General features: G+C 35.2%; 1 protein-coding gene across 11 annotated transcripts in view; it reads left to right on the forward strand.

Annotated features, from left to right (window-relative positions):
• Positions 1-25,160, forward strand: part of LOC132126823 (calcium-dependent secretion activator 1) — a 96,828-nt gene that overhangs the window by 39,960 nt on the left and 31,708 nt on the right. For 6 of the 11 annotated variants that reach the window (XM_059538353.1, XM_059538343.1, XM_059538344.1 and 3 more), the window contains 11 exons: positions 996-1,107; positions 1,826-1,962; positions 3,911-3,977; positions 7,121-7,229; positions 8,534-8,746; positions 14,762-14,898; positions 15,015-15,202; positions 19,142-19,243; positions 21,255-21,318; positions 21,759-21,882; positions 24,134-24,202. In XM_059538353.1, the coding sequence (XP_059394336.1) occupies positions 996-1,107; positions 1,826-1,962; positions 3,911-3,977; positions 7,121-7,229; positions 8,534-8,746; positions 14,762-14,898; positions 15,015-15,202; positions 19,142-19,243; positions 21,255-21,318; positions 21,759-21,882; positions 24,134-24,202 (1,322 nt within the window). The remainder of the gene's footprint in view (positions 1-995; positions 1,108-1,825; positions 1,963-3,910; positions 3,978-7,120; positions 7,230-8,533; positions 8,747-14,761; positions 14,899-15,014; positions 15,203-19,141; positions 19,244-21,254; positions 21,319-21,758; positions 21,883-24,133; positions 24,203-25,160) is intronic. The other 5 variants (XM_059538345.1, XM_059538346.1, XM_059538347.1 and 2 more) reach the window with 1 other exon arrangement.

Here is a 25,160-nt window from a genome sequence, read left to right on the forward strand (position 1 = left end):
GCCAGGCTCAGAGGGGGTTGCCATGGAGACCCGTTTACTGTGCTCTGTTCCCCCTGTGCAGTGTGGCCAGATGATTGCCCCCCTCAACTCAGGGGATCACATTCAACATTCACACACACATGCATCACAAATACTTTCATGTACACACATATGCACACACACAGTGTACCCTGATTTAGTGCTCAAGAAACATTTCTTGTTATCAATTTTGAAAAAGCAGTTGTACTGCTTCATAGTTTTAAAATAGAAAGTTCAAAAGAACAACATTTATTTGAAATTATACATGTCTTTAATGCCACCTTTGGCTATATTATATATTTTTTATATATATATATATATATATATATATATATAATATATATATATATTTATATATATATTTTTTTAAATTAATGTATGACTGAATGATTAGTCCTGATATTTAAATTAAAAGACAATTGGAGAACATTTTTCACTATGGTTGAATATTATGCATCAATTATTGAATAAATGAATCAAACTTTTCAACAACAGTCTTAAAAATTCAATTTTTTATTGAAAAAAAAAACAATGTACAGTTTATTATAAAAAAAATATTATTATCCAATAAAAAATAAAGGATGACATCACGCTGACAAACAAATAATTTTAGGGTGTTAAAGGGATAGTTCACCCAAAAATGTTTCTGTCATTATATACTCACCCTCAATTTTTTTCAAACAGTATGAGTTTATTCACATTTTTGAAGAATTTGGGTAACCAAACTGTTGACAGTAGCCAATAGCCAATAATACTATGGACGTCAAAGGCTATGACTTTAAGTAGGCAGTGGAATATGCGTAACAGTGTGCAATTTGAGACAGTCTCTGTAACATGGTGTTGTTATTATTATTATAATCAGCATGATTGATTTAATTTTAACATATGCATGCATTTTTCTTTATCATATTTATGTAGTTTTACACCCCTAGTTGAAAAACAACAAAAAACAATGATTTAATCTCTCTCTCATTTAGTTGGGGTACTCAAGGAGACTTCACAACCACTCATCCACTTCCAGCAGTAAAGGTGAAACTCTTCACTGAGAGCACAGGAGTACTGGCACTGGAGGACAAAGAGCTGGGACGGGTCAGACACACACACACACACACACACACACACACACACACACTGAAACCATCACAACTCATTCTAGACCATATTCTCACAGCTCTTTAAGCAGTCAGCACTGATCTGAGCTCAGTTCTGCCATGGGGAGGTGATTGTTACCAAAATGGTTTAACTTAGCTCTCCAAAATGAGCATCCCCACTGCGTGACTGTAGCTGTTCTAATGGATTTGATCCAGTGCTGAGTCAATGAGGCATATAGTCTCTCTATTGCATTCTATTTTTCTCTCTCTATCACTCTTTCTCTATTAACAATAAGCCTGCACTGATATAAAACAGAAAGATAAGGTGCTGATGTCGGCTCTTATGCAAATGATAGATGACTTCAAAGTGAAGTGAAAGATAGAGAAAATAATGGGATCCAATGTGAATCAGAACACTGGTGGGAATGGCTATTACCGGAAAGCTGCATTGTCCGGCTTTTTCATTGCCATATTTGAGCTAGCTATGCAATATACAGTATGAGCACTGTTTATTATTACTCTAATTTAAAACTAATTTGATTTCAAATGTTATTATCAGTAATAACTGGTATGTCCACTTTTGCTTTAATGACAGCTTAGCAGAACCGTAAATATTAATGACAAAATTTTTATTATTAAAGAATTTCAGTGTGGTCTATATTTGTATATTCTGAAGGGAAAATAATGTTCATAAAATGTTCATAATGTGATTCCAGGTTGTATTGCATCCAACACCCAATAGTCCCAAACAATGTGAGCTTCATAAAATGACTGTTGCCAAAGGTTGCCCAGATGACCTGAAGATCAAACTGGCTGTCCGTATGGACAAACCACAGAACATGAAGCACTCTGGGTATGTGACATCCTCAAAATTGTAATTTCTCATTTTACTTGTGTAATGTTAAGATTTGCTGAAGTTGAAATCTGCTGACATGGACAGTCAGTTCTACACTGACCCAAAACTTAATAAAGTTGTTTTACAGTATCAATATGCACCTGCTCAGGACAGCCTATTTCACTAACACTGAAAGGCAAGCGTTATAAACTCTGTCTGGTTAATTCAACATGTGGCCTCACTACTCTTGTGATCTCTTGGCTCCACCTAGTGGATACACTAGCAAATTATTAACAACAGAAACATATGACGGACGAGATCTGTATACGTATATCCTCCTGTACAATATATGTGGATTTATTTTACAATATAATAATTTTAAGATTAGAAAAATATATAAACATATTTAAAACACAATAGTTTGTAAAGGTGATAAGACATGAATAAAAGTGATGAAATATTTAAACGTATTACTAAATTATTAAATATTAAATACATTAATCATATTTTTTATAAAAAAATTTAAGCATGAATGTAAAAAATAATGCAAACAATATGCCAATTTGGTTAAAAATATTTAATTCAGTATATTATCATCTGTCTTTGTCTTATGCAATTGTATCATTGTTTTAAGAATATTTAGATTTTTAATTTTTACTAGAAAACAAGGCAAAATACTGAAAACTGAATACTGAAAACCATAAGTATGGAACTTTTAATGCTAGTATCTCATGCTCACCAAGGCTGATTTTATTTGTTCAAAATACAGAAAAAAAGAAAAGAAAAAAAAAAATGTTTATATATATATATATATATATATTGTATTGTATATATATTTGTTTGTTTTTTGAGCCAAATAGTTCCAGAGCATTTCTATGCATTTCTGAAATCAGAATTTCACAACTAAATTAAATATATAGTTTTCTTTATTTCTTTAGAATAGCGGTTTTCTGTTTTGATATACTTTAAAATATAATTTATTCCTGTTGTGCAAAACTGAATTTTCAATATCCATTACTCCAGCCATTTCTGACCCCAAAATTTTAATGGTAGTGTATATTGTTACAAAAGTATATTGTTTATATTTTCATCAGAGAATCCTAAATAAATTAACACATATTCCAAAAAATATTACACAGCTCGACAATGATAATAAATTCTGAAGGCTCATGTGACACTGAAGAATGGAATAATGGCTGACTGAAAGTTCGACTGATTGATTAGTTGACAGCAGTGGTCAATTAATCATATTAATTATTACGTTCTATGCTATGCGCCTTTACCTTCAGTGCAATTTAATGTTTTCGACATTAGGGGGCAATAAACCAACACCTGAGAATCCATATCTATTCTTTACTCTAGTTACTGAGAGAATGTCATCTTCTATGAATTTGCATTATGTAGAAGGTTATCGTTTATATATATATATATATATATATATATATATATATATATATATATATATATATATATATATATATATATATATATATATATATATATATATATAAAGCTGTTTTGATTTTAAGGAAATATGTTATTTCATTTTTGAGAAAACTGTGTATATTATCCTTGATTTAATGAACACATTTTAATTGTTATAGCTGAAATGTCATAGCTGTAGCATTTTTCTAAATGCATTTTTTTCTAATAGCCAGCTATTTTGTCTGTTTATAGCATATGAATGTTTTCTCAATTATGCATTGATTTTTGTTTCTTTTTTATTTAACATATATGTGTATATATATATATATATATATATATATATATATATATATATATATATAGAGAGAGAGAGAGAGAGAGAGAGAGAGAGAGAGAAAGAGAGATCTGTTGTAATTTACTTATTTTAAATCATTCAGAGAGAAAGGCAACAGTGGCCCATTATCACCCAAATTAAGAAGAAACATCTAGCAAGCTATATTTTGACACTATGATGCAACACCTGCTCTGCGTCTGTTCACAGATACCTTTGGGCAATTGGGAAAAACCTGTGGAAAAGATGGAAGAAGAGATTCTTCGTCTTGGTGCAGGTATGTGCTTTTTCACCTTGGTGTGACTTCTGATGGAGACCTTTTTCTCCCCTTTGGATTCAGAGGTTTTTTTTTTTTTTTATCAAGTGCTGTGCACATATCGAGTGTCAAAGTGCTCCAGTGAAGTAGACTAAATTCCCGACTCTCTCTGATCGAGCACTGTGTCAGGTACTTCGATGGAGCCTTTTTTATTCCTGTCTCAATTGTTTGCTGTTCAGTCAGCTCCTCTGTGGCGGGTTGTAACATGTCTGAGAGCTAAAAGTTGACAGGCGGCTAGACAGAGTAAAGGACCAGCACTCGCAGCTAAAAGAGCCCACATCACACACCCACCAGTCGCTCGCAGCTACGGCTACAGCAAGTGACAAACAACAGTCAATACACTGACATTATTTATTTACCTTAGTGTTTGCATGCATGTGTGTCTGTGTGCTTGTGTGCATGCAAGCGAAAAACATTACACGATGCCCCGTTTGTGTTTTCGAATGTCAGAGTGGGTAAGAAAATATGCCAGAATGCGCTTTTTGTGTCTGTGCTTTCTGTTTTTTGTTTGTTTGATTTTGTTGGTTTCACACTTTGTGTTTGCTTGTTTCCTTTCTGCTTTTTGTTGTTTCTTCTCTGTTAAATAAATCCTGTGTAATCACACAAATGTCAACACATCCATCTGTGCAATCCTTGTAAATGTTAATGTTAACATAAACATGTTCCAGAATACATTGTGGCATCTTTAATGTTTTATACTACCCAGTCCAGTATATTTTTTGAAATACTGAATAATAATGAAATATTTAGTATAAACCAACAACCCTCCAATATAAAACATATATTATAAAATCTATGCTGTAAAAAAATGTTTTGTGCTATACAATTCAATCTGAATAAATCAATGTAATTACATTAGTTTACATCATCGGGGTTTTAAAGGTCAGATCATAGAGCAGTAGCTCCAAAATTAGCTTAATTAAATGTATATGATGCATACTGACCCTGTTATTAACATCATAATATATATATATATATATATATATATATATATATATATATATATATATATATATATATATAATTTTTTATATACTTTTCTTTTATGCCAAAAATCATTAGGATATTAAGTAAAGATCATGTTAAATGAATATATTTTGTAAATGTCCTATCATAAATATATTAAAACTTATTTTTTGATTAGAAATAGGCATTGCTAAGAACTTCATTTGGACAGCTTTAAAGGCAATTTTCTCAAAATTTTGATTTAATGATTTTTTTTTATGATTTATAAATCTCAATTTAGAAAAAATTACCCTTATGACTTGACATCCACAAGGCTAAATTTTCAGCAGTTATTACTCCAGTCTTCACTGTCATATAATCATTCAGAAATCTTTCTCATGTGCTGATTTGCTGCTCAATAAAACATTTCTTCTTTTGATTAATGTATATCAGTGAATGGAAATTTCAAAATAACAGTTTTTAAAATATTTATATATATATAATCTGAAAATGACCTTACTGTCACTTTCCAATCAATTTAATGCATCTTTGCTGAATATAAGGAAATATTTAGTTTGTGGGATGTGCTATCTATGTGACCAGAGTTTGATTGACACTGAATGATTCTATGTAAATGCCCCTGCATTTAATGTGGGGTTTGTGTTACAGGGTGGGTGTGAGTTCACTGTTGCATTATTCATAGATTATTACCACACCACGTAGACCATTTAGGGCTCTTGTTTGACACAGGCTGGCTTTGAAACAAGGTGTCACGAAAAGGTGGTGACAGAGTTCCCCGTGGCTCCACCCTGCCATTTCATTTCTATTTTAACATCTCTATCCTTTATAGAGCACTAATAAGCAGTCATATAAATTCTATAGCAGCTGAATCGCCTGTCTTCGTGCCTCTAAATGCTCTTGTTGTCAGTAAGTTGACAGCATAATACCAGCATTATGATTCAAACTGAAGTCTAATTATTTGGTAGCACTTTATTTTACAGTCCTGTTCCTCATGTACATACTATGTACTTATTATAGTAATTACAATAACTATGTAATAACTAGGTACTAACCCTGAACCTACCCCTAAACCTAACCCTACCCCATGTAGTTACCTTGTATTACCAGAACTTTCTTAGATATATACATTGTAAGTACACTATAAGTACATGTTAGTACACGTACTGTAAAATAAAGTGCAACCAATTATTTTACGGTCAGTAAGCGATGTGACAAAACAGCGGGCAGACGCTCTGTGCTCTCTTCCTCTTTCCCTTCATCTCATCTCTGATGCTCTGGCTCAGGCATTCAGCCATACACATCTGAATATGGTAATGTGTTCGAGTGACCCGGAGGGGCTCGGGTTGTGTGTCTGGCATTCGGCTTTATATTTCCAGCGTTAGTGATCGATTTGCGCCAACTCTCTCTCTCTCTCTTCATCCACAATGCAATTTGCAGAGCATCGACAATAACAGGGTTATTTAAAAGAGCAAAAGCATGCAGGGGTAATCAGAAAGCAAAGTCATTTAAAATCCTTTAACTGTCGGTTTGACAGCGGGTCAATGGCCCCACCAGCGACCGCTCTTCTTCTGACAGGCCCGGACTTCAGCGGATTGATGGGAGGTTGTGTTTGTATACATGTGTGTGTGAGCGCGGGGGGGTGCGCGTGCCCTGGTGGCGTCCCGAAGGCACCTGGGTGCCACCAAGCCAGATTGGGGCCCCGAAGCCAGCCCAAGTGCCCGTCACACACATGACATTGAATTTATAATGTCACTCAGAGACAGAGTGAGAGAGGGCTGCCACTTTCAGCAGAGGTGATGGAGGCACTGGATTGGTGCAATCCTGCGGATGGAGCCAGAGAGTGTCTTGTGTGTGTGTGTAGAATGTGTGTATGACTGGCACCTAACTGCACGACTCGCATCCAGAGTGACAGCGTGTCATCCCACACTCTACTGTCAGTCCCGTTTGATTGGCAGGACAAAACCTTACAAGTCCAACCCTACACCTTCAGTGACCAAGACAGCCTGCCTCTGAGATGCCACCCTCCGTTTGAACCCTATCACTAGCCTGAAGTAGATATTTCTGTTTAGGTTTTTGCGTTTCTAGTTCTCAATAGTGTAATTCGCGATGTGTGTTTAATGTGCCAATATTCTGTCCAGGTCAGCCAGTACACCTTTGCCATGTGTAGCTACAGGGAGAAGAAAGCAGAACCTGTTGAACTTCTCCAACTGGACGGATACACTGTGGATTACACCGACCCTCAGCCAGGTCACTACAGTCAATCGGATTGCTACAGTCAATGACGTCACAGTGAATATAGTCTTCACCTGTTCTGTTTTATTTGTAGTTTGAATGGCCGAGGCTTCCGATGTCAGTTGCTTCCAGTTATTTTATTTGTACCAAAACCATCCATTATGCTGCTTGATTTAGCAAATTGGAATTTGATATCATATTTTTTTTATTTATTGTTGTAATTATAAACATATAGCATATTGCCCCCCCCCCTTCCAAAAAAGTCTTGTGCATTCACAAAAGGCATTGCAAAATAAGGTGGATAGAAGTAGCTGTTAGACCAGCAGGTGGCATGCGATTCTAGGCTCCATACACATTTATTCCAAAAGAATAGGTGACTCATTTTATTAGTTAAACAAACACTGGTAATTAACTAGTTAAGATCAATTATCTTTCATTGAAACCTTCTGTATCTTTGCATAAAACATTATGCACACTTTAGGTGTGTTATCTAATTCTCTAATATTCATCGGTGTAACAGTGCAGTAATGTTTTATGAAGAATGTTTTATTTTCATGTCCTCTGATATTTGACTAATGAATCATTTTAAGTCTATGCGTAATCAATCACTGCATACTAAATATTGAGGCATTAATGGAATAAATTTTAACAATTATGTCAATATCGAACATTGTTGGTTCATTTAAATTAATTACACTTTAATAACAAAAAAAATGTGATTCAGGTGGCCACATCTGTATTAACTGAATAATAAAGTAAAAATATTATTTAACATGGTTGAATCTGCCTTACTACCTTAGGTTACACCAACAAAAGCAATTACTATGTTTTTAAAATACGATTCTACACATCAATATTAATTAAAGCATTCGCTGCCATGCAAATAATAATAAAAATAGTAATAATTTTACAGCATTTATTCTTGAGTAATAAAATAGCAACATTATTGTTAACTAATTATTAATATAATATGAAACTATAATCTTGATGTAATCATCTTCATTAACAAATATGTAATCTTGATAAATATCAGTTTATAAATACACTATTACTAAATATTCACAGATCATCTTAGTTTGTAATGCAATAACATTAATGTCAATTAAAAATATTTGGTATAATTGAAATACTTTCTACATGATTAAATAAACTTCAGCTAAGATTCAAAAGTGCTGTGAAAGTATTGTTAGTTCAACAATGCTTCCATATACCTCGAAAGGGTCTGATCAAGTAGAAATAACTTTTCACAGTGCACTTTTGCTTACACAGTGTTTAAATCTCATGTGATGTATAAATGATGAACAATATGTTGAATGCAGGTCTGGATGGTGGTCGGACGTTCTTCAATGCTGTGAAGGAGGGAGACACTGTGATCTTCGCCAGCGATGATGAGCAAGATCGAATCCTGTGGGTTCAAGCGATGTATCGTGCAACGGGCCAGTCCCACAAACCCATCCCCCCGACCCAGGTGCAGAAACTCAACGCCAAAAGAGGGACAGCACCACAGCTTGATGCTCCCATCTCTCAGTTCTGTAAGTATGAATACATAGACTGTACAGATCCACACATACTGACTGCAGTCACACACACACACATATGTTTGTTTTTGTGAAAAGTGGGGACATCCCATAGGCGTACTGTTTTTTATACTGTAGAAACTATACATTCTATCACCCTATACCAACCCTAGCCCTAAACCTAACCCTCACAGGAAAATTGGTGCATTTTTACTTTCTCAAAAAAACTCATTCTGTATGATTTATAAGCGTTTTGGGGGACATGGGTTATGTCCTCATAAGTCACCCTCTCCTTGTAATATCTGTGTCATACCCATGTCATTATACAGAGTTGTGTCCTGATATGTCACAAAAACAAGAGCACACACACACACACAGGGCCAGAGCTGCATTTGTAATGACACTCTTTAAAGTGGTCAAATTCTTACATGGAAACTTTCTAGAACATCGGCTAAATAAGTTCACTTTCTAAATAGCGGACTACTTATGTTTTTACACCCTGTTTCACTCTACTGCTCATTAATGTCCTGTAAGTGTAATCTCAACAGTGTTCACCTCCTGAGAACAATTACTACTTACTGCATTGGTGTTGTAAAAATGGAGAAAAATCTCACTCTGTTTTCATCTGCACTGTTTAATTCTGTCAGAAGTCTTTCATCTTGCATCCCACATACATTTCATCATTGCATATTCTTTGCTTTGATACCTTTTGGTCCCCGATTTATTTTATAATTCTTCTGCTTTCTTTCTTTCTTTATTTCTTTATTTACTTGATTTTTTTTTTTTTATTATTACTTATTTTGCCCACTTGTTTATTTTCTTTCTTTCTTTCTTTCTTTCTTTCTTTCTTTCTTTCTTTCTTTCTTTCTTTCTTTTGACTTGCATCTTTGTTGTTCACTTGTTTGTTTGCACTTTTCTTCTGTCTATTTGTTTCATTTACTTTTTTCATTTGCTTTTAACTCTTTCAGTTTTCGCTTGCTTATATAAGCTCTTTTACTTTTGCTTTCATTCACTTGTTTTTATTTCGCTCTTGTTTGCTTTTGTTTATATTTGCTTTTGTTCACTCATTGTTTATTTTCACTTTCATTCATCATTTGTGTATTTCTTTCTTTATTCTTCTGCTGTTCACTCTTTCACTTTTTTGCCATATATTTGCTCTCTTTTATTCATTACTTATCACTCTTTTCTGTGTTTATTTTTGCTTTTATATTTTATGCTTTTCTTTTGCATATCCCTCTTTCTTTCTTGTATTTTAAATTATTGTGACCCTCTCTGCACCATCTCATGTTTCTTCTTCTTCTCCCATTTACAGATAATTGTTTGTGTGTGTATGAATAAGTGAATCAGATCCTGCTTCTCTCATTCTTTGCTTACAGTGTAAAGGGAATATTCTTTCGTCCTTTCTCTTTCTTTCTCTGCTTTCTTCTGTCTTCTGCTCCACGTGAGTCTATATGTCACTTTGGTTTGTTCCCTTTTACCCTGCTCTCTTGTAGCTGGACTGAAGGGTAAGTGCTTCCCTGTAGCAGGCACAGATCAGATAAACCGTTCCGGATTATCTGACACAAGCAATGTGCTATTCGCTATTCCTCTTCTAAAACTCTCATTACCCCTCCTTCTGCAAATGTCCCTCTGTTTTGTTTCCTTTGGGTCTGAAAGACAAAAACACACTTTTATTTAGAGACTAGATTGCATGTGAAATTTTATTTCTGGATGTTTTGCTCTGATTAGTAGTTGCATATTTGCCTTCTCTCAACTTGGCTTCATAGGGTCAACGGCTTCTCAAATCAAAGCAGCATTTCTTATTAAAAAGCATGTGCAAAATAAATCCATATGTTCCTTGTAAGCTAGTTTCTTGATGGCTGAAATCAAAAGCAGTTGCCTTTATTTAACAATAAAGATTCCTGACCAAATTGAGAATTTGGTAAATTATATAATTATAGTGATTCTCGCTATTGTAGTTGTTGATTTATTGTGCTAAATGAATTCTGTGAAACCACTGGTGTGCTCTGCACCCCTCAGCAGCTGGTAATTACCATGTTAAGAGTGACATGCTATGAATAAAACAGTGTATCTTCACTCTGATTATTTCTGGAAGCTATCAGTGGAATGTTACCAAATAACTACTTGCTAGTTAACACCAGTTTCTCTCATCTGAAAAGTCGTGCCATCAGTGTTTTCATTTTTTTTTCTCTTAACCTTTCGACAGCAGTAAATTAAACTGTTGTGGTTGCAGTTTTAAATGTGGGGATTAGGATGCAATTGGAAACATTGGCTGTTGGTTTTCAGTTCTCCTTGAGAAGATTTGTGTTGTCCTTGAAGCAGTGGACTAATATTTAACACAGTATATTCATTCTGTGAATTTTAAGAGTCTATTTTTAAAAAATAAATAAAAGAGAGTTGGCAAATATGTAGCTGGAATATTCAGCAGGTTATATCATACATATTGTATTTTTATTTTTACTATTGTACGATAGTTAAACTAATGCAACTTCAACGTCTAAAAAAGAGCCATTTGCCATACACTTACACTTTACACAAATAGTGGCCCTGTTCATGTTGTAGTAGTGTTTCTGTTTTGCTTTCCTATAGAACTACTAACAGTTTTAGACTAACGGTTTCTTTCCTCATCTCTGGGAAAATGCTAAAGCTGCTATTGTCTGCTGTTTGTTTCTACCTGCAAAGGTACACTGTATGTAGGGGGAGACTTAAATCAGAGACACAGCCTGAAGATTACTGGGGTTTTGTAGTAGTTGTAGAAGTAATAATAATAATAATAAATTATTATTATTATTATTATTATTATTATTATTATTATAACATGACTTAAACAATGTATTATTTATTTATACCCAGTCAAGACAGCCTCAAGGTATATAATGTAACAACAACAACAACCACAACAGTGGTTGTAGTTGTAGTAGTAGTAATAATAATAATAATAATAACAATTATAACAATAATAATATACAATGACTTAAACCCAGTGTAGATAACCTCAAGGAATATAATTTAACAACAACAATTTATTGTTATTATTATTTATTCATTTATTATTATTTTTTTTTATCATGGCTTACACCCAATGTAGGCAACCCCAAGGGAAATAATTCAAAAACAACAGCAGCAGCAACAACAACAAAAACACCACCACCACCAATAATTTATTTATTTATAATTTATTTTATTTTTTTTACCATGGATTACACCCAGTGTAGACAACCTCAAGGGATATCATTTAACAACAACAGCAATAATAATAATAATAATAATTATTATTATTATTATTAACAATGGCTTACACCCAACGTACATAGCTTCGTTGACACAACAACACATGCTCATGCAAACAGGTTTGAACCTGACCTGCAACATGTCGCAATCTCATTCCTCCTCACTTCTCAATAATTGAATAGAATTAAAATAATAAAAAATGTATTGTTAATAATAATTTGTTTAATTTTTCAACTCGTTTACTGCTTCATTATTCTGAAACAAAGAAAGCGATGATTGATGTTGGATGTCAGCCATGGTCTAGGATTTTCTAATCCAGTGTGATAAGGACTGAAATAGCAACAGGCTCTGAGAGAGACTCACGTATGGACTTGTCTGCAGGCCTGATGAGGGAAGCCATATTGTTAGAAAATGAGTTCAGGAGCGGACGGATTGATTTAGAAACAACTTAATAAAGTATGTCTATGCTGTCAACCCTTTCTTCATCCCTCCTTTTCTTTCTCTCCCTCTTTGTGTCCCTCACTCACAGAGGAGCACCCATCCTGTCAGTTGGCCCCTTCAGCTCTTGTCGGCCCAGGGCAGAATCTCAGACTCCCGATCCATCCATTGTGTGTGCTTGTGCAGACACATGCACAGAAAAAAAAAGAAAAAAGAAAACCAAGCGCTAAATAGCCCCAAATGTTCTGCTCTTCGGACTCTTCAAGAAAGAGGATCTATAAATGAAAAGAATCCATCAATCAGTGTCATTTCTCCTCGGCCCCGCTCGGACAGAGCTGACTAATGTCATTGTGTGTTACTGTCCAGAGACCTTCCCCTCAATTCTAGTGTCAAAGAGACATGACAAGCTCATATTAAGACATAGGAGAATGACACAATGTCACCTTTTTGACCTGTGGCAGATTTCAGAAGATCATTTTTGCTTTAACTAATTTTTTTTAGATATCTTATAAAGAAATGTACAGACAAGAATTAAAGCCAAAATTATACAATTATAATTTACATTATGCAAGCAAAAACTAACCTTCCATTATATTACTAAGCAATTCAAGTCTTATTCCTGATTTAACATACAAACCGGCGAAGCTCTGGAGGAGGTGTCTGTTGAATGGCTCAATCATACAGTATAGCTCTAAAGCCTCTGGCTGAAATGGGGCATTAGAATAAGAATAGTTCTTGACCAGTGGCAGGATTAAGAAATGGCCCTGCTTATTTGTGCAGGCCCAGATGTAATACCTAAGCTTACCGACTGCAGAGGAAAGGGAAAATGTGTTGTTGAATTTATTTAGTCTCTTTAATGGACAATAGATGGTGAGGGTAGGGGGGCTCCATGGCCGGCTCTCTCAGCTCTGTGTTTGAGGCGCTGGGTTTCTTTAATTAGGGCTTCCCCGAGGGGGGGCAGAGGCCTGCGGACAGAGCAATGAATGGGGAAGGAGGGGAAAAGCGTGAACATAGAGTTGTTGTTTGATTAGGAGGACCAGACAGGAACACTGGCTCAGACAGGTCTTGCAGGATTACCAGGCCAAAAAAGACAAAACACTGGGGTGAATAATATGAATCCAATAATTTAACAATGTTGGCATAAAATTTTCTCCAAATTTCTTTCTCTTTTAATGCATTGTAATAATGCATATGGATCTGTTGCTTTAAAATTAGCGTTTAAAATCAACAAGCAGCAATTCTGCTCTGTGCACAAATACTTGAGTGTCACAAGCCCAAAATGTGGGTTGTTATATAGTTTTTTCCATAATCTTTAGGAATAATATTATAGATTAAAAGTTCATCAAACATGCAGGGACTAAATTCTTAGAAGTTTAAAAAAATATTCTAAGCAGAAAAAAACCTCTTAGACGTAATAAAAACATCACTCTTTATCATTATCGTTTACTGTAGGTCAGAAAATTTCCTCCGCATCAATTTATCAATCATTAATTTTCATAGGTATTTTGAATTTTGGAATTTATTGCATTGTGGTTTAGGGTTAATGTTTAGTGTTAAATGTCCATATTTATTCATTTATTTTACAGATTAGGGTTGTCAAAAATGTAAATAATAATAAGAAATAATTGTGATTATTATATAGATTTTTCTTTGTGTTAAATGTGCCTCTCTCTCTCTCTCTCTCTCTCTCTCTATATATATATATATATATATATATGTATATATTAATTTAATTTAAATAAACAAAATGTACTTGCTCTTAATCAAAAAGCTGTAAAGAGATCACTGTTTCCCTTAGCAAGAAAACAAAAACGCAACAGAATTTTTTTAATAATTGTTGCTGTATATATATATATATATATATATATATATATATATATATATATATATATATATATATATATATATATATATATATATATATATAGTGCGTGTGTATAGTTATGAGAAAACTGTATGTTGCTGTTGTTGCTTTTGACTAAATACAATTAATACAAACATTTCTTTGTTGAAATGTGAAATGTGCCTCGAAATATATCTTTTTTTGTTTAAAACTATTTACATGCATAGTATGTTATTATTATTATTATTATATACTGTAAATAAATATATTGGTCATATTTTAATTAACATGAGTATCTGCTTTTGTTTTTATTTTGCACTTTGAGCATTGCTTGTAATGCACCTTGGATTGAATTTACACAGTAATGCAAGTTGACAGTGACACTTTTTAGGCTGACATCTAACTCAGATTACAGACCTTTCTCTGAAGAGTGTGTGCTCATGTCGTCCTGTGATTTTGAGATGTGTATTTTTTATGTGTCTCTATCGCCATACGCTAACATGCACGCATACACACAGATGCAGACCGAGCACAGAAACATGGAATGGACGAGTTCATCTCCGCTAACCCCTGCAATTTTGACCACTCTTCGCTGTTTGAGATAGTTCAACGGTTGACACTGGATCACAGGCTCAACGATTCATACTCCTGCTTGGTAACCCAGCTTTCAGTTCAGTTTTATTCAGTTAGGGCCATAGCTGTCCTATTTATATTATCATGCATAATCACATTTACTGAATCTGCACTTTTGTGTCTGATTGTGCTCCTCAGGGTTGGTTCAGTCCAGGTCAGGTGTTTGTATTAGATGAGTACTGCGCCAGGTACGGAGTGCGAGGGTGTCACAGGCACCTGTCTTACCTGAATGACCTGCTGGAGAGGGCAGAGAAAGGGTCCATGATCGACCCCACACTACTGCACTACAGCTACGCCTTCTGTGCCTCCCACGTGCACGGCAACAGGTACCACTGATCTGACACTCTTTATCTCTTTCTCACTCCATCTCTTTAACACCCATTTCATTTCATTCTCATTTGTCACCATATTAATTCTCCAATCGTTTATCTTTCATGTTTTCTCTTTGTCATTCATCCTACTTTCACCTAAAGTTCTGTCTTTTCTCCTCATCCTAAAATCACTCCATCCCTCTTCACTGTCCTGCCTTTTTATCTCTCCATACATCCACTTTCCACACATGGCCAGAAACAGAGGTAAAGTAAGAGCACAAACTCTCTTTTGGCTGCCAAAGGACTTTTTCTCCTGTGTTTCATAGAAACCCCATTATTTCTCCTGAAAGCTTTGTGGTTGGTCAAAAAAATAATAATGCTTCTCTCCCAGAATCCAACAGTAGTTTAACTGCTTTTACAAGAAGCTCAAGTCGCCTCATTAACTGGTTTGCAGGAGTCCTTAAACTTTGTAACTACTCTTTCGAAAAGTTTCTATTTTGGAGAAGTATATTTATTTGAGATATACATATTATCTATTTATAATACATACAACATATAACGTATAATGTATGTAAATTTTAAATAAAATATGCAGTTAAATGTACATAATTATTACATATTTATTAAACCATTTAAAAATTCATGAATTAAGAATAAGAATTAATATTGAATTGACAAAGATTTAATTAAAAATGAATGAATGAATTAACAAACCATTTTGAACATTTTAATTGATAAGTCCTGATCCCTTTACTATGTGGTTAATTTCTAAACAGAAATAAATTTGACTACTCTGACCACTATTCACTTCTTTTTCACTCTATATGTTTATTGTATTCTTGTGTAATATTTAAATTTCTTATTTCTGGATGTTAGTCTTTTCATCTTACTTTTGTCTGAATCTATCATTTTATTCTCATGGTTTTTTTCCTTATTACTTTACTTGCATGATTTATATTATTTCTCTTCTTCTTTTATTTCTCACTTACCCTCACACCATCTTCTGATATCCTTTGTGAATGTGCACCTTTGTGAATGTGTGTGTGGGGTACGAAGCCAAAGACTGAATGAGCTACTAAAATGGCCCATGTCAGAGACCGAGCTGCTTAGTTCTCTGTTTTCTTCCCCTCCTGAGCCCTTGACCCCCTCTAAAAAAGAAAACAAAATCATGGAGGTCTGGAGAAAAAGGGAGTCTAAGTCGCAGGTGCTCACAGGCCCCAGAAGGTGAGAATGTTAACCCCCTCGTTTTGGTGTAGATTAGCGTCCCACCCTTAAGCTATGAAACTGGGGGAAGTACGTAAGGGAAGACAGCAATTAAGTTAATTTTCATCTTTCTTCTGTGTGTGAGATTACTCATTGCATTCTGTGTAATTTTAGTCGTATATAGATGAATGTGCAAAGTAGCAATTTTATACACGTTCTAACCTTTTTGTATTATATTTTAATTAAATGCATATATTTTTCTTTTTTTATATTTGTACTGTTATTGTATTTTATTTTATTTTTTAATATAGCCTATTATTTATTTTATTTAATTTCAGAATTGTTTTAATATTGAATCACCACCTAGAAATTTTTTTCTAAGAAAACTATGATTTTCAGTCTGGTCTCAGACATTTGGATACCACTTTATGTGTGAATGTGTATCTGTGTGAGGAAGAGAGAGAAAAGTGAGGGTGAGGCAGGGAAACAGAAAGTGATAGACATGTGTCGAACCAGTGAGAAACATGCAGGGTAAAGAGAGAGAGAGAGAGATGAGAGACACTATGGATGGTGCCTTAAGGTCATGGCTGACAGGATGACAGGTCATCGCTCTGTCTCTCCATCTCTCTTTCCAAACTGTCCAAGGCCTCACTCCAGCCTGTCTACTTGTGCCAAAACCTCACGTCCAGCCAACCACGCTCTTTATAACTGACATGACCCTCAACCTGAACCTCTTGGCATTGGACTTGTATACTGATACATATTTAAAGCCAAATAATCTACAAGTGTTACAGATAGTGACTGTGGATCTGTAATGTTGTTTGACATCATAATATTGTGCCATTAACATATCTGGATAACCATATTAGTCTCATAACACACTATTATAAATATTCATGATGCCGTGTAATGTTATTAAAAGGTAAACTGGCATAAATGGCATGGTACATTTGCAAAAAAAAATTGGTAATATTAACATGGTCCAGTGTCCAAAAAACAAGTGGACATTGGAATCTGTTTTTGTAATTTTGTTTAATTTTTGTGTGTTGTTTTGTTTTAGGGTTTGTGTGTTTTTTGTTTGGCTTTATCAGTTTTGTTTTTAATTAGTTTTTCTTTGTTTTTGTTTAGTTTTTTGTTGTGTTTAGTTTTTTTTTTACTTGTGAAATTTCTTGTTGCGTTTTGTTTTTCTTTAGTTTTTCTTTTTGTGTGTGTGTGTTTTGTTTTTCTTTAGTTTTGCTTTGTTTTTGTAAAAAAAATTGTTGTATGTTTTGTTTTTCTTCAGTTTTTTCTTTTTACACAGAGATATATATATTTATTTTTTCTGCTGGTCCGTCTTTTAACCATCAGTTTTGTTGTGACACACTGCTAGAACTGAAACACACTCACAGCCGACGTATGTCACCTGCACACAGTTTAAAACACAAACACACACACACACACACTCTTATGCAGAATGTGACTAAAGGGCCAGGCTCCTTATCGTTTGTGACATGGTAGACGGAAGGAGGGCTGTGAGCAGAGTGTATGTGACAGTGGAGGCGCGGGTCGTCGTGACAGCGGTTTGAGGAGCAGGAGACATGACACGCTCCTCGTCAGTCCGCTCCCCTTGTCAGCCCAGTGCATGCTGAAGGACAGCAGGGAAAAGCAAAGGAGGAGGGGCAGGGATTTCGAGGGGGGGACCACCACGACTGTCACACCAGACGGGGTCCATCGCTTTGTGGGGGTTTTAAGGGGGAGGTTAGCAATCCTCCTTGTTCACAAAAATACCTTAAAAGCTTCTGCTGTTGTACACGTCAGCTAGATGTGAGAGATAGTGATAGAGGTCTAGTACGATGGTAAAATCAGTTAGGTTTGTCAATTTAGCATCAGCTGCATAGACATCAGCATTTTAAAATAAGCATTTTAAATATCTGTGTGTTTACAAAACAAGAAATTATATCAGGCATCACGATAATTTGGCTAATAATCTTAGGAGTGCCACTAGACATATTAGGTGAACTGTTTCCCACAGCCTCCCTCTTTCTGTTATAGAGTCACAATAAGAAACGTGTGAGTGTATAAATGGTGAGAGGTTGAACTCCTCAGTGCTAGTAGCAGGGGGCTGTGGTAATTTGTAGTGTCTTTGTATTGTGGATGACTCTTTATTTGACCACGGACAGGGGTTTAGGTCCTTCCAAAAAGCCTTGCCTGAGGAGAGGATGACACACACACAAAGCACAGCACAGTTGCACATACAGAATTGCTGAAAGAGTCTATGCAGATATCACTAGAACATTTATGCAAATGTCTCTTTTAAATCTTTTTTTTTCTGTGGTTGACAGAAATGTCACATTAATTGCACCAGGCAAGGAGCAAGAACTATGACTTAATTTACATGAGGTTTTTGCTCACAAATACTTGCAAAAGTGAATACACCACAGAGCATTTACATATATGAAGATGTATGCATATGTAAATACACTTAAATAAAGAGCTGGTGCTCTTTCAGGTAATAAAAGTAGTGTCATATTCTCACTTTCTTTCCTCTTTCTCTTTAATAATGTATGTGGTTAATTAAAAAGTTGAGCAGTTTGTCTGAATCTCTCATTAACACGTACCTCTTAGAGAGGATGGATAGAATATTATTTATAGTGCTTGTATAATACTCATGTGTCTTGCCTGTTTTGGGACCCAGTGTTTGTATCTGTGACCTTTGTTACCTTACCTTAATGAGACAAGCAGTTGCATTCATTTGTGTGTGTTTCGCCTCAGGCCTGATGGAATTGGTACCATCACAGTAGAAGAGAAGGAAAGATTCGAGGAGATCAAAGAGCGACTGCGTGTACTGCTCGAAAACCAGATCACACATTTCAGGTACATCACTGGTAGTTTACACAACACCACCTTATTAACAGCTAGGGATAATAATGGAATATGTGGTATATATATACAACCCGAATTCCGGAAAAGTTGGGACGTTTTTTAAATTTTAATAAAATAAAAAACTAAAGGAATTTCAAATCACATGAGCCAATATTTTATTCACAATAGAACATAGATAACGTAGCAAATGTTTAAACTGAGAAATTTTACACTTTTATCCACTTAATTAGCTCATTTAAAATTTAATGCCTGCTACAGGTCTCAAAAAAGTTGGCACGGGGCCAACAAATGGCTAAAAAAGCAAGCAGTTTTGAAAAGATTCAGCTGGGAGAACATCTAGTGATTAATTAAGTTAATTGATATCAGGTCTGTAACATGATTAGCTATAAAAGCTTTGTCTTAGAGAAGCAGAGTCTCTCAGAAGTAAAGATGGGCAGAGGCTCTCCAATCTGTGAAAGACTGCGTAAAAAAATTGTGGAAAACTTTAAAAACAATGTTCCTCAACGTCAAATTGCAAAGGCTTTGCAAATCTCATCATCTACAGTGCATAACATCATCAAACGATTCAGAGAAACTGGAGAAATCTCTGTGCGTAAGGGACAAGGCCGGAGACCTTTATTGGATGCCCGTGGTCTTCGGGCTCTCAGACGACACTGCCTCACTCATCGGCATGATTGTGTCAATGACATTAATAAATGGGCCAAGAAATACTTTCAGAAACCACTGTCGGTAAACACAATCCGCTGTGCCATCAGCAGATGCCAACTAAAGCTCTATCATGCAAGAAGGAAGCCACATGTGAACATGGTCCAGAAGCGCCGTCGTGTCCTGTGGGCCAAGGCTCATTTAAAATGGACTATTTCAAAGTGGAATAGTGTTTTATGGTCAGACGAGTCCAAATTTGACATTCTTGTTGGAAATCACAGACGCCGTGTCCTCCGGGCTAGAGGAGGGAGACCTTCCAGCATGTTATCAGCGTTCAGTTCAAAAGCCAGCATCTCTGATGGTATGGGGGTGCATAAGTGCATACGGTATGGACAGCTTGCATGTTTTGGAAGGCTCTGTGAATGCTGAAAGGTATATAAAGGTTTTAGAGCAACATATGCTTCCCTCCAAACAACGTCTATTTCAGGGAAGGCCTTGTTTATTTCAGCAGGACAATGCAAAACCACATACTGCAGCTATAACAACAGCATGGCTTCGTCGTAGAAGAGTCCGGGTGCTAACCTGGCCTGCCTGCAGTCCAGATCTTTCACCTATAGAGAACATTTGGCGCATCATTAAACGAAAAATACGTCAAAGACGACCACGAACTCTTCAGCAGCTGGAAATCTATATAAGGCAAGAATGGGACCAAATTCCAACAGCAAAACTGCAGCAACTCAATAGCCTCAATGCCCAGACGTCTTCAAACTGTTTTGAAAAGAAAAGGAGATGCTACACCATGGTAAACATGCCCCGTCCCAACTATTTTGAGACCTGTAGCAGAAATCAAAATTGAAATGAGCTCATTTTGTGCATAAAATTGTAAACTTTCTCAGTTTAAACATTTGCTATGTTATCTATGTTCTATTGTGAATAAAATGTTGGCTCATGTGATTTGAAAGTCTTTTAGTTTTCATTTTATTAAAATTTAAAAAACGTCCCAACTTTTCCGGAATTCGGGTTGTATATATATATATATATATATATATATATATATATATAGATAGATAGATAGATAGATAGATACAGTATATATATATATATATATATATATATATATATATATATATATATATATATATAATTTTCAAAGTAGTGTGAAACTGCTAAATGCAAAGTATATGTAAATGTTGCATGACACTAATTGTGTGATGACTGGATATAGTGATGAACTGGATATTTTTTTATCTAACAAATTTAAATGGGAATGTATAATGTCTCAATGTTTTAAACACTTTTTCTAAAATAAAAAAATATATATATATTTCTTCTAAAACAAAAAATTTGATCTCTAAAGGTATTGCTTTCCATTTGGACGCCCAGAAGGAGCCTTAAAAGCTACGCTGTCACTGCTTGAGAGGGTACTATTTTCCCACACACTTCCATTTTTTATTTTTATTTTTTTATGATATACAGTCAAATCTACATTTATTCAGACAACTTCAACATTTCTCACATTATCACAGTTTTTTCGCTATAGTTTAGAAAATTGTAATAAAATATTAAAAGAACTCAGGTTTAAACTGTGTACATCAACAAATTCATCTTGATAATGTCAGATAACTTGGTATGTAACATAAGATATGTAATAAATGAATATAAATGTGTGTGTGTGTGTGTGTGTGTGTGTGTGTGTGTGTGTGTGTGTGTGTGTGTGTGTGTGTGTGTGCGTGTGCGTGTGTGTGTGTGTGTGTGTGTGTGTGTGTGTGTGTGTGTCTGTATCGAAAAAGCTATGACACAAAGAAAAAAAGACCTACAAGCTAAAGTAAATATGCATCTCAATTCTAATTTGGGTTTGCAGGTCTTAATGAAGGACATTGTGACACCCGTACCTCAAGACAATGTGAAGACAGTGATCCGTAAATGTCTGGAGCAGGCAGCTTTAGTGAACTACCAGCGTCTCTCAGAATATGCCAAGGTGGAAGGTAGGAAGCACATAAACCAGTTTTGCAGAGTTTCTTCTCCTCTCTGCTCTATCACTAATATAGCACTTGACATATTCCTCTCTTAGAAACAGTGCTTAACAACAGTGATGCTCAACTATTTCATGGAGGCAATGCTGAAATGCCATTGTTGATTTTATTTTTTCATAAAAGGAATACGTACAATGGAGCAATAATTAACTGTTGGTGTGTGTAATGGACTTTTTATGTGGTCTTATCTCTACTAGTCTTCTAAGACACAAGAAAATGGTCCTGTAGTATGTACCCAAATAGTAATTTTATATACGTATATGATTTATTTATAATAATAATAATAATAATATGAATATGAATATGAATAACAATAATACTAATGTTTTTGAATATTGCTGGTCCAGGTTTGTTTGAACTCTATCTAGCTGATTAAAGAGTAAAAATGCATTCAGTTCCCCCTCTCAAACCCTAGCCTCAGTGACATATTGTTCTGCTCAGTGGTTTCTTGCTGTCCTCTGTAGATGGTTGCATCTTTCCTGTGGTTTAGCTTTTAGGGCTAGGAGTACTGTACAGCAACAAACTTTTCCTTTCCAGCTCTTCATCACCTTTCCAGCCCCCCCTGCTTCATATGTTTATTGCAGAATTGCTGCCTTTTTTACTAGCTTTCTCTGTGTCTTTTTCCTCTTTCTTTCTCCTTCTCTTTCTCTTTATCTCTTTATCTCTCTCTGCTCCCTCTCTGTGCTTTCCTCTTGTTTATTGGCTTTTCTTCTTATTTGGAGCCCTCTCTTGCCAGTTTGAGAAGCCAATATACAGTGCAAAGCTGGATTGCCCACTCAAAGCAACACATTTGTGTGTTGCAAGTGAGACGGTTTCTTTCATAGACATGGACGGCTAAACTGTGGCTTACACATGGGTGGTGTATGATGTCAAATAATAGCCATGTTTACAGGACAAGAGTTTTTTTACTTTGTCTGAGATGGTTTTTTTTTTGTTTTTTTTCTAAATCATTTTCAATGACTGTCCATGTTCATGAAGAAATATGACTGGTCACTGCAGATACTGAAGGAGAAGCCCTTAGTATCTGTTTGCCAAATGATGTCGATGTTGTTCCCTATTGATTGCTGACCACTAAACTGAATGTGAAACTTTTGTACTAACCCAAACTAACCAATAGCTTGCAATACACTCACAAGTCTTTCCAGAGAATAAGACGCTCAGCTGGATCAAAAGCAAGGCTAATGGTGGAAATCAAAAGAGTAGCTAAACTCTGCAAGTCTGAATTGACTAAACCAAAAGTATTCGCAAAATGTATTATTATAAAAAAGAAGTCCAGTGCAATATTTTGTCATCTCAAAATAGTTCATGCACTATCCATCAAAGGTTTGGAATAAATTTTTTTGAAACAAGAACAAGTCTCTTTAAAAAAAAAAAAAAAAAAAAAAATTAATTAATACTTTTGTAAGGAATAAACCTGTTTAAAAGTAACAGTAAAGACATTTAAAATGTTACAAAAGATTTATATTTCAAGTAAATGCTGTTCATTTGAACATTTAATGAAAAATCATAAACAAATATCATGGTTTTCACAAAAATATTGAGCAGAGAAAAAAAAGTTTTCAAAACTGAAAACAATAAGAAACATTAATAATAATTGAGCAGATCATTATTAGAACCATTATTAATAATTAAGGAGCAAGGAGAAGCAACTTCTTTCAAAAACATATAATATTTTAATTATTCCAAACTTTTGACGGTTAACTAAATCTAGATAAAAATGTACAACCTTCCTTCCAAATAAACAATAGTGACAAATTGTTACAACAATAAGCCCCACATATATTAAGTGGTCTTAACTAATATAAACTTACACCAGAAAATAAGTACAATGTATTTATTGTGTTCATATTGTTTTGCAAATGACTTTTGCTGCTATTGAGGTGGGATACTGATAAGGTTAGGGACACAATAAGTGCATTGTATCAAATTATTAATTTAAATGCACTGTAAGTACATAGTTGTTAAGGCCACCTAGTATTAAGTGGGACCCAATAATATGTTGAAGACTTGATTTGAGGGAGTTTATAGAGTTTTATGTCTTCATGCATATTGACCTACAGATCATATTAGAACCCTTCCAGGCAACTTTCCATGCCACTAAATTTGGTCAAAAGCTCCTTATTGCACATGCAGCCGTTGTGCTTCTTTCTCTCTCTTTCTCCTCTGACCCCTTGCTCTTGCATGCCCCAATCCTCTTTTATAGGGAAAAAGAGAGAAATGTATGAGCATCCTGTCTTCTGTTTGGCGTCACAAGTGATGGATTTAACCATTCGTGAGTACCCTGCTCATCTGGAGCCACTCCATCACTTTCGCCACCCCTCTTTTTTTTCTCTCGTTTTTTCGTTCTTGAGCACTTTCACAAACAGTTATTCCCTCATGCCCTGACCGGCACCATCCTCTTCTCTTGCTTGCATTTCTGCTTGCCTTTTTCTTTGAGTTTGTCACTTGCATCTTAGGTTGAGTGATTCAGCCACAGGTCTTCCTGTCGCTTTGATCAGACCATCCCATCCAGCTGAGTCAGTGTGGCAGCTGTTCTTTCTGTTTTCTGCTTATTCTTTCTGTCTGTGACTTGAATGCATTTTTACTTTGCTTTTGTGTAAGTCACCCCTCCCCACCTTTGTCCATTTATTGATGTGTCCCAGGTTCACAATATTGGTCAGGTACAGAGTAAGCAAAAAAAATTGACATTATCTCCCATCCCAGGAACAAAACAGGGATTCTAACGCTGTTTTCAGAGACATTGTGCTTCTAATCCTTTTTTTTTGTCTGTAATTCACTCCAGCAGCTTATCACTGTACGTCTTCACTCTTTTTCTGTCTGTGATCTGGATTATTGTTTCTGTCTTGGGTCAAACTTGGTTTCAGACATGTTTCTGGTCTAATAGCAGGGGTGTAAAGTACTTGAGTAATTGTACTTTATTACTATACAGGAATCTCTGCTTTACTAAAGTACTTATACTGTATTTTACACCCCTGTTAAAAAAAAGGTTTGTTTTTCAGTCTTAAACAACCACTCTGGTAGAGTTTCTTTCACACAGTCTCTCATTGAATGATAGAGTGGACCACGGGTCTTTCACTGTTAGACAGCCCGGTCCTTGAACAACTCTTTCTTTCTTTTTCTATCCTTCTCTTTCTACTTCCCAATCAGATCTCACATCTGAAAAAAAAAATGTAAAGCTTATCCCTTCTCTCTGTTCTCTTTCCCCTTCTTTCTCCCTTCCCTCTTTCTTT

The sequence above is a fragment of the Carassius carassius genome, chromosome 44, assembly GCF_963082965.1.
Source record: "Carassius carassius chromosome 44, fCarCar2.1, whole genome shotgun sequence".
In the NCBI taxonomy this organism is placed as follows: domain Eukaryota; kingdom Metazoa; phylum Chordata; class Actinopteri; order Cypriniformes; family Cyprinidae; genus Carassius; species Carassius carassius.